Source organism: Zootoca vivipara, chromosome 13 (assembly GCF_963506605.1).
Source record: "Zootoca vivipara chromosome 13, rZooViv1.1, whole genome shotgun sequence".
In the NCBI taxonomy this organism is placed as follows: Eukaryota; Metazoa; Chordata; class Lepidosauria; order Squamata; family Lacertidae; genus Zootoca; species Zootoca vivipara.
The window spans coordinates 3,442,883-3,453,704 of record NC_083288.1 but is presented as its reverse complement, the minus strand read 5'-3'; the positions used below and the strand labels follow the sequence as shown (position 1 = coordinate 3,453,704).

The window sequence follows — 10,822 nt, the reverse complement described above, 5'->3', positions numbered from 1 at the left end:
GGAGAGAGGGGGATTGTTTCTGTACACAATAAGGATCCCACGATCTACCAGGATCAGCCGGGGATCTACCAGTAGATCGCGATCTACTGGTTGGACAACCCTGTGTCTAGTTCAGCAATCCCTGAAGTACAGAAAAAGGAGCACTCAGCAGATGGAAAACTAAATTGGACAAACTGCTCTAAAGTGCTGGTTTGCTTATTATATGTTTGGAAGCTCAAACCATGGTGAGAAAGTGGATGTGATGTCTTGACTGAGCCATACTGTGGGATTTCTACAGCTGATGTTGGCATTTGAACCTGGTGAGCCCTCCAACACCAATGAAGTCGGAAAGGTAAGGAATATCTCCTACCCTTAATGCCATAAGTGGCAACTGAGTGATGCTGGTAAAACATCCTCACTCTCATTTTTATGTATTTACACCTAATGAAGGAAAACACTCACAGCAGGGACCTACTGACTGCTGGGCTTTGATCTGAGGTTCTTCTCTGAGAGGGCAGGAGATGTGCATTGCGATGCGGGCTTGGAACCAGGGCTTGAAGTGCCTTCATCGAGAAATGTCTCCACGAGGAGCGGGGAGAATCCAGCCTGGGCAGAACAGCTGAAACCACTTGAGCTTTCACCCGACGTGCACTGGGATGACTCTGAACTCTCTGTAACTACAGGAAGTAGGAAGGAAGAGACCGTTGACATTAGAGGCTGCGGCCAACCTATTGTTCAACAGGAATTCCAGCAACACAACTGAAAGAAAGTAAACTTACAATCTGTGATATTTTCAAGATTATGGGTCTTTGTAAACTGTGCCAGCGGCACACTAGACAAAGTACTCTTAGCCTGTACACAAACATTTGACTAATGAAATATATGTCGGCATTGTCAGGATGCAAAGTCTGTGTGAGTCTTGAACTGTTGACCTGAGCAATGCCAGGCAGGAACGGAGCCTTGGTCAAAGCAGGAAACTGCAAGAAGACTAGCCAGATTCCAAGGCACCGTGACCGTATGCTTTTTAGCACCTGCTGAAGACATTCTTATTTAGACAAGTCTAAGTCTATGCAGGCATCTAGAAAGTTTGTATGAATTTTAATTTGTTTTAATATATTCTACCAGGGTTTAGGGACCCAGGTGGCGCTGTGGTTAAACCACTGAGCCTAGGGCTTGTTGATCAGAAGGTCGGCGGTTCGAATCCCTGTGACGGGGTGAGCTCCCGTTGCTTGGTCCCAGCTCCTGCCAACCTAGCAGTTCGAAAGCACGTCAAAATGCAAGTAGATAAATAGGAACCGCTACAGTGGGAAGGTAAACGGCGTTTCCATGTGCTGCTTTGGTTTGCCAGAAGCGGCTTTGTCATGCTGGCCACATGACCTGGAAGCTGTAGGCCGGCTCCCTCGGCCAATAATGCGAGATGAGCGCGCAACCCCAGAGTCGGTCACGACTGGACCTAATGGTCAGGGGTCCCTTTACCTTTACCAGGGTTTTAACTTTTTCGTATCTTTTAAATTATGGTTGTATATTTTAGCGATATTTTTTTGTTTCATCTTCTTTTTTTTGTAAAGTGCTTTGAGGTTTTCCCCCCCCTACAATCAAGCAGTATATAACTTTAATGAAATATAAATAAATAAATCATTGGCCTTCCCTAATTCTGGTATCGCAATGCACTCACTCATTGAGGGCTGGCTCCCAATGTCCTGTTCCAGCTCATCTTCCTCAATACAGGCTCTGACATCGTATGACCAGTGGTAAAAAGGTGGCCCCACCAGGCCTGGGTGAGACGGGGCGGAATATATGTGCAGATTTAGCGAGCCCAGGATGGAAGATGAGGACTGGCTGCTGGAGGAAGACGTGCTGCTGTTTGAGATCGTGGAGTGGGGCCTCTTAAACGGCGTAGAGTGGTCAAATGAAGAAACAGCTATTGAGGCACGACTCCTTGACTCTGGCAAAACAAACAAAAATATCTCTGTCAAGGCCCATAAAGAGCCAAGTATATAAAGTAATAAGTTACGTCTAGAAAATTAATGAAGGGCCATAGCTCAGGGAGGTGGTGGTGGTTGTTGTGGGGTAGAGCAATTCCTTCAAGTGCAAAATATCCAAGTTCAATCCCTGGCACGTCCTGTTGAAAGACTTCTATAACTCCTGATGCCCAGGAGCACTGCCAATAAGCATCAACAATCACTAGGCTAGATGGACCAAAGGCCTGGCTTGATATAAAGCATACATTTATATTTCAGAGTGTTTCCAAGGATCCCAGAATTGGTGCAGCCTAGCTAAGCGTCTCTCACTCCACACAGAGGCTGCATTTGGAATGTTTGAAAATACTTCTTCCTTCTGTGTTTTTTACAGGACCAAAATCACCATGGAATTGGTCTACTGTGGAGAATGTTAACGTGCTACACATCTTCTCAAATTGTGTGCCGCAAGATGTCTACCGGATCATGAATGCACATGAAGCTGGGCCAAAGCCAATTCTGAAGTGCAGTTTGATGGCACATTTATTTATAGAGTCACCATCTTTTCCAGTTGAAAACACCCTAAGCAGTGAATTATCACTTGAGAATTTAAAGTCTTGTTATGTGAGACCAAGGCAAGCTGATAGTCTGCCTGAGAAGGGAGGAGGAAGAATATGGAAGAATATTCACAGAAGGTGATCCTTTTGCTGCTCTGGCTCTGGTTGAAAGAGCCTAAAGGCTTGGGAGGGTCTTAGTGGAAATTTTGCTTTTCTAAAGTCTGAGGGTCCCCTCAGTTTCAAAATTCATTTGCCTTGTGGCAAGGTGATGTTGCTATTGAGGAGCAGAATTTGCAGAACTAGCTGTACATTTTTTTCCATGGGGGAGGGGGGATCCAATAAAATAACTTTTGTAAGAAGTGGACAAGAAATTGGCTCCCAGTACGTTTCCGAGCACCATTCAAAGTGTTGGTGCTGACCTTTAAAGCCCTAAACGGCCTCGTTCCTGTATACCTGAAGGAGCGTCTCCACCCCCATCATTCAGCCTGGACACTGAGATCCAGCGCCAAGGGCCTTCTGGCGGTTCCCTCACTGCCAGAAGTGAGGTTACAGGGAACCAAGCAGAGAGCCTTCTCAGTAGTGGCACCCGTCCTGTGGAACACCCTTCCATCGGAGGTCAAGGAAATAAGCAGCTATCCTATTTTTAAAAGACATCTGAAGGCAGCCCTGTTTAGGTGTATTGTTGTATTGTTTTAATATTCGATTAGGAGCTGCCTATTATAATTATAATAATAATTATTATTATTAAAAGAGTTGCCAAAGAAGTGAGGGAAAGCATCAAACCGTACCTGCTCCTTTCATTATATAGTCTATTGCTCGATCACTTATAGCTGCATCACTGGGCTTGATGTCCATGAATGGTTTGTTTCCTATGCCCATTGACACCATTTCTTGCATTCGGAGTTCTAAAAGCAACCATCCAAAAACACGAGAGAAACAGTTAGTAAATAATTCCTTATACATGTCTGAAAAGAAAACGACTCTAATAATACAAACAATGCAAATTGTTTACTCTAATAATACAAACAATGCAAAAATGTTTCCTGCTTGGCAGGGGGTTGGACTGGATGGCCCTTGTGGTCTCTTCCAACTCTACGATTCTATGATTCTATGATAAAGGGGAAGGGTGTAAATGTTACACTGTTCCATGTGCGAAAACTGTTGAGCTCTTTGTACAAAATGACAGAGACTTTTTTTTTGCTTCTTTAACAGAAAATGTAAGATTGTGCGCCAAGAGTGCTTCAAATTCTGCTACAAGAAAACCACAAATGCCATTGTCACCTGACCATTCCTAGGCCCCCATGCTTGCTCTAGTAGACCAATAACATAATGTATATTAAAATAGTTTAGATATGAAATGTCGCTGCATAACCTTATTGGAACTGAGGGCGAGATCCAACAAAGACGGGGAACATGAGCACATGGGTGGTGATGGGGTGGTTCTGAAGGAGGAAGGGTGACAATTTCTCCCACCTGCTCACCTCTTTTGGAATGCTGCTTTTGCTAGGTATTCAGAGATTGTACATACAGTGGAACCTCGGTTTACGAACACCTCGGTTTACGAATTTTCGGTTTACGAACGCCGCGGACCCATCCGGAACGGATTAATTCACTTTCCATTACTTTCCATGGGAAAGTTTGCTTCAGTTTATGAACGCTTCAGTTTATGAGCAGACTTCCGGAACCAATTGTGTTCATAAACTGAGGTACCACTGTAGTGACTTGCAGAGGAACCCAAGGAAAAATATAGCTCCACATCCCCAACCACTAAGGTTTTAAAGCACAAATGAAATTAAATGTACCAACACTTCATTTTGGTTTGGGGTGGGGACTGAAGGGTTATGACACAGGGGTCAGACAAGAGTTGCCTTTTGAAGAATGGATTTGAAGGGATTTGCAGTGACATCACATTGGTTGTTCTAGGAAAGAGTTTCAGGTATAAAGGGTAGCAATAGGCAAAGGGTGGAATATTTTGGCGGGCCCACCTCGGTTTCTCAAGGCTTGTCTCCAAAGAATCTTTCCTATGAGATTTGTCCATCCAATCTTAGTTTCTACTGAATTTGCTTGAAGGATGTAAGTGTCTTGAGATTTTCTTCTCCTTCGAAACCAGATTTCAAATCTGAGGCCACTATCTCCAACATTCTCTGTCATTCCAATCTCAGCTGTCTGCAAAAAAAAAAAAGGGGGGGGGGGTAAATAAATAAATAAATAAATATGACAAAGAAACCTGAGGAACACTGTTTAAGAGCATGAAAATCTATTACCGTAGTCCTGTCAAATGAAGAAATGTATATGGATAAGGGCATACTAGCTAGAAAACTGTATGGATTTTCAGTCACACAAGCATGGTTCCAGGGCTGGCTCTAGGGGTAGGCTGGGTGGCGCGGGGCGTCGGGTTGGAAGGGGGTGCTGCACACTGCGCCTGCCCACCAGCCGCGGGAAGAAACGGGGCGGGGCGCCGGAGCGATCTGCGCACCACGGCGCCAGGGCGCCCGACCTGCTTAAGACGGCCCTGCATGGTTCTCACCAATGTGGATTAAAGTTGCAAGTAACAAGCACATTGATTCAATGATTATGTTTTTGTCCCACCCTTTCTCAAAGGATCTCAGGGCATATATATATACATACATATATATACATATGTCTGGATTTTTAGCGATTTTCGCCTGGACACTGCTTCTGACTCCAGTATTCCAGCTGCGTCCGGGAAATTCCGGATGTATGACAACCCTATACCCAAGACTATATCCATGAGTGGCCCATTCTCAATATCTGCAATTACTAGCCATACTTGTGAAATGTACTGAATGGATTTTACTAGCTGGACTGCTAGAAACTGCCTTTATGCATATACCAGATCGCTTCCTTGTTTGTTTCTATTTAGCCCCTTCCCCACACTAGCAAGTACAAAACACTATTAGAGGTGGTTTGTTGCATTTATATCCCCCCTTTCCCTGGAGGGGTTCAAGGTGGTGCCCCATTTTAGCAATGACCAGACCCAGACCTGCTTAGCTGTATCACATGCCATCAAACCACACCCAAGGAAGGAAAAGCATGCCCAACATTTACCTTAAATGACTGTTTGTACATGTAAATGTCATATCCCCCATCAATCTTTTTTGTTTTACTGAACAAGATGAGGTCTTCGAAAAGGAAAACATGCCTCAAGTACTTCTTTCGGCCACAGCACACAATAAACTCATCTTGACACCTCAGCTGTCCTTGTTCTTTCAGATTGACCTGATCAGAGAAGAAGAGACAACACAGGAGAAGGAGGTTCAAATAGGAGGTTGGTTCAACTTCCTTAGGCCTAAGGGCTGCTTTGGGCTAGGGTTTTCCTAACATGAATTAAAAAATAATATTTAGCACCTTCCAACTAGAATCACCAAAGTGGTGTTTTTTGGGGGGGAGCCCCCCCAAGATGTTCCTGAGATGGTAAGACAGTTCTAAAGCTGTAAAGCAGGGGTCCCCAGACTTACCCGGCTTTGGGCAGGTGCCCGCCGCGCCGATTGCATGCGCGGGGAGTGCATGCACAGGGGGGGAGTGCATGCGCAGGGGGGGAGTGCATGCGCAGCAGGCCGGAGGGCAGGGGAGTGTGCGCCCGTGCGCATGCGCACACATAATTACTGGTGCGACGGCGTGCTTCCAGGTCGAAAAAATCGCCGAAAATCGTTTGTGCGCATGCGTATGAGCCTCCCCCGACCCGGAAGTGCACCGGAAATGACCTCTTCTGGGTCGGGAGAGGCCCATACGCATGCGCACAAACGATTTTCAGCGCCTTTTCCGATCTGGAAGCACGCTGCCGTGTTGCACGCCATAAGAGTGGGCGGCGGGCGGCAGGGGTCGTCGCGGGGCGGATTGGGAGGCCAATTGGGCCGCATCTGGCCCGCGGGCCGTAGTATGGGGGACCCCTGCTGTAAAGCAACCTGTTACTAAGTTCTGTGGCCATTTTTTCCCATCACACCCTTCTTTTTAGCTAATAACTATATGGGTTATAGTTAGCAGCAGCAGTCAGGGCTCTAGCCTGGGGACTTCCAGCTGCTGACCCTAGCTGTGGACAAAATAGAAAGGGGGAAGGTTTTTCTTCCATTCTTATAACAGAATCCGGGGCCTTCCAATAAAGCTGAATGTTGGAAGCTTTAGGACAGACAAAAGAAATATTTTTTTCACACAGTCTATGAAATTTGCTCCTACAAGAAGCAGCGGTGGCTATCAATGTCGATGGCATTTAAAGAGTAGCGGAGAAATTTATGGAGAATAAGGCTACGAATGGCTGCTTGCCACAATCGTTCTGCTCTGCCTCCACAGTCAGAGGCAGGGTGCTTCTGAATACCAGTTGCTGCAAATCACAAAGGGGGAGAGGGCCGGCTGTGGCGCTCAGGCCTTGATGGTGCGCTTCCCATTGGTACCTGGTTGGTCACTGTAGGAACAGGATGCTGGACCAGATGGGCCTTTGGTCCATACCTGCCAAGTTCCTGCCGGAAAAATAAGGGATCTGCAGACCGGAAGTAGTGCTGCCGCCATTTTGCAACTGGGCGGAGCAGCATCAAAAGTCACTTCTGAGCATGCTCCGCCCAGTTCCAAAATGGCCACCATGCCAGAAAAAACCGTGAAAAAACCGTTTCTGCGCATGTCCAGAGACTCCAGACATGCGCAGAAGGAGCCTCCCCCGGCCGGTAAGTAAACCAGGGAAAAACAAAAAAAACCCCATTTTTTTCCAGCTGAGAACAGCTGGTAAAACAGGGGTTTCCCGGGGAATATGGGAGACTTGGCATCTATGCTTTGGTCTGACCCAGCAGGCTCCTCTTATGTTCTCACAGCCATCTTGCAAATGTAGACAATTGCAAATGCAGATGTTGAGCTGAGAGTGGCTTGCCTAAGTGGGTGGAGGTGTGATTTGAATAGGAGACTTCCTGCCTCATAATGTAGCCGCCACCACCAGGCAACTAAAGCTACAAAAATTAAGGTTTCCTGAAGTGCACAACAGGGCTTTCAGGGGTGGGAATGTGGCTATACTTACATCACATCCTCTGATGGCATCCATTGCAAGTAAATCATTTCCATGGCGAAGCTGAAACTTGACCATTTCTTCAGCAGCTCGGAGGGCGCTGAGCTCCTGTTCCTGCGCTGCCGAACACTCCTTGATCAGATCCTTCAAAAGCAGGGCATATTTGCTCATTCTCTGGATAGGTTTCAGCAAGTAAGAAGCCAGGTTCATTTTATCACCCAATTCCTGCTGCTTATTCTGTAGGATTGGTAGAAGGACACATAACCATTAGGTGAAAAAATACCACTAAGGTCAACAAATTCTACTCACAATCATGAGATGTAGTAAGCAGGTCGGACGCTCTGGTGCCATGGTGCGCAGATCGCTCCGGCGCCCCGCCCCGTTTCTTCCCACGGCTGGTGGGCGGGCGCAGTGCGCAGCGTGGTTTCCGCGCGGCTTCACTGCACAGCGCCCCCTACCAACCCGGCGCCCTGCGCCACCCAGCCTACCCCTGGAGCCGGCCCTAGTAGTAAACATTAAGTGATAGTTACTTTAAAGAAGGTATTTCCATGGCTTATCAGCAAAGCGTCTGACTGCGGCTTGTTCTTGCTATACAATGCATACAATCCAAACTGTTCTTCCTGAAATAATGAAAGATAGGCATTTAATTGGTTAATTAATGATGATACACATCAAATACATTTTATTATCATTTGTTTCTTTTATTAGTCACTTTGTTATTAGTCACTAATATTTATTAGTCACTTGCTTCAAACAAGTAAAACTCAAAGCAACTTACAAAAATATTGAAAAGCAGAAAAATCAAGAATAAGACAATCTAAAATACATAAGTATACTACGGTACAGTATATATAAAACCCAGATCTAACTCCACCCCACCCTACTAAAAAATTAAGCAGAAAAATGAAATCGAGAAGTCCTGGGTGAATAAGAATGTTTTGGCCTGCTGCCTAAAAACAGAAGGGGGGGTACCAGGCCACCAGCCATGCCTCCCTGAGGAGAGGGTTCCACCAACGGGGGGCCACCACTATTTTGTGACTCCTGATACAGGTTTTCTTATGTTTATGTTCAACATCGACTGATTATCCTCTGACTGGTAGTATACCTGACAGCATCAGTGAGAATGCTTTATGCAAATTATTGAAAGCTAAGTAAAATGCCTTCCTACAGCGAGTGAATGAAACAAAAATTAACAAAACCTATGACAGGCATCCCCAAACTGCAGCCCTCCAGTTGTTTTGGCCTACAACTCCCATGATCCCTAGCTAAGAGGATCAGTGGTCAGGGATGATGGGAATTGTAGTCCAAAACATCTGGAGGGCCGAAGTTTGTGGATGCCTTACCTATGAGCTATGCAGCTCATTCATCAAAAATTAATAGCAAAACCTATGAGCTATGTAGGAGTGGGGGGAAATAATGGGTATTGCTCAAGAATGATGGCATCATTTTATTAGTCTAATTAAATTAAAATAAATAAAAATACGGACCATGAAAAATGTTAAGGATGGCAGAATTTTTGCAAGAGAAATTGACTGTTTGCCAGTATAGTATAGTAGAAAATGTGATGAGAGAGACCTCAGTCCATAGCCCCACTCAACTAGAAAGCTCCTTGGTGGCCCCTTGGTCCATTCACATAAGCCCTGTACAGGCATTATTAAAACAGGAACATGAAGGGGTAACGATGGGATCAGGGCAGTAGCTCTCTTCTGCCCCTGGTTTTGTTGTCCTTCATGAGTTGTAAGGCATCTGTCCAAAGCTGGGAGCCTTTGAATGTATGGAGACTCCTGCGAGACCAGGAAAACCAGGGCAGCAAACTATGCAGAGAGCTTCCACAGATAAAAGAAGCTCCCCTTGACAGACAATCTCAATCTGCAAATGGGGATGGAGCCATAGCTGCCAAGTCTCCCGTTTTCCCTGGGAAACCCCCATTTTTCCAGCTGTCTCCAGCCGAAAAAACGGATTTTTTTTGTTTTTCCCCGGTTTATTCTGACGCGGGGGTCATTTTGGAACTGGGCAGAGCATGCTCAGAAGCGACTTTTGATGCTGCTCTGCCCAGTTTCAAAATGGCTGCAGTGCGACGTCTGGTGCGGCAGCCAGAAGTTCTGAGCATGCTCCGCCCAGTTCCAAAATGGCCACCGCGCTACTTCCGGTATGCTAATTTTGGACCGGTCCCTTATTTTTCAGAGAGGAACTTGGCAGGTATGGATGGAGTGGGTTGCTCAGTCTCACTGTGGTATTATTACCATTACCGTTATTATTAAGAACACTGCTTGAACATGCTGAGCAGAAAGTGGAAATCACTGTTGCCAACGTGATCAACAGCTCTGACAAACTAACAAGTACATTGTGCGCATCAGCGGCATTTGATGACATCATAATGGCAAAGAGGAACTTAGCTTCCAGAAATGCATTGAATGGAATTTTGCACTTTATTTCATGGCAACACATACAGAAAACCTGGCAATGGTTAAACATGCTGAGTAGTGAGCAGTTATGTAAGGCTGTTGCTGCACACACTAAATAGAGCATGAGACTGAGTAACTGTCGTCTGTAGAACCATAGAATTGTAGTGTTGGAAGGAAACCTGATGGTCATCTAGTCCAACCCCCTGCAACTCAGGAATCTCAGTGCTTGGTCCCCATTATCCTTCTTTAAACCAGGTAGGTAAAACCAGATAGATACCTTCAAACTCAATATTCATTTATAAGTGCTTACTGGAGATTTTTGATGACAGAGAAAAATTAAGTAAAGGTTATTTCAATTCAAATAAAGTAACAGTGCAGGAATTTTGGTTCCACATTAGTAATTAATCATTACAGCATCTCTGTTTGCTGAAGAAGTAATAAAAAATTTGTACCCACTTCATTTTAGAGTTTAAGACTTAAATGAAATTGCGTTTTGGGGCGGGGTGGGTAGCGGCAATGGCACCCCTGGGATTGCGTCGCTCGGGGCGATCCGCCCCCCTGCCCCTATCTTCCTACACCCCTGAGTACGGACTTCCAGAACCAATTACACTCATACTTTGGGTAAAGTACGCTTCAGGTTGAATACTCCGCGGACCCGTCTGGAACGGATTAATCCACTTTCCATTACTTTCAATGGGAAAGTTCGCTTCAGGTTAAGTACGCTTCAGGTTAACTACAGACTTCCGGAACCAATTGTGTACTTAAACTGAGGTACCACTGTATATATTTGAAAACTAGCAGTTCTGGGCAAATCAGGGGCTATTATAATGTACAGGAACTCGTATGGGAGGAAACTGAATCACACAATTGTAGTGTTTGTAATATTGTAATGTTCTGTGACACAAGACCAGGGAA

The 10,822-nt window shown here is 45.5% G+C and overlaps 1 protein-coding gene across 1 annotated transcript in view; it reads right to left on the bottom strand.

Annotated features, from left to right (window-relative positions):
* PLEKHG4B (pleckstrin homology and RhoGEF domain containing G4B) overlaps window positions 1–10,822 on the bottom strand; it is a 92,922-nt gene that overhangs the window by 5,609 nt on the left and 76,491 nt on the right. Inside the window, exons 16-22 of the mRNA XM_035134775.2 lie at window positions 8,033–8,122; window positions 7,515–7,739; window positions 5,564–5,734; window positions 4,480–4,660; window positions 3,283–3,399; window positions 1,655–1,924; window positions 442–656 (exon numbers count right to left, since the gene is read on the bottom strand). Coding sequence (XP_034990666.1) covers window positions 451–656; window positions 1,655–1,924; window positions 3,283–3,399; window positions 4,480–4,660; window positions 5,564–5,734; window positions 7,515–7,739; window positions 8,033–8,122 — 1,260 coding nt within the window. The 3' untranslated portion in view covers window positions 442–450. The remainder of the gene's footprint in view (window positions 1–441; window positions 657–1,654; window positions 1,925–3,282; window positions 3,400–4,479; window positions 4,661–5,563; window positions 5,735–7,514; window positions 7,740–8,032; window positions 8,123–10,822) is intronic.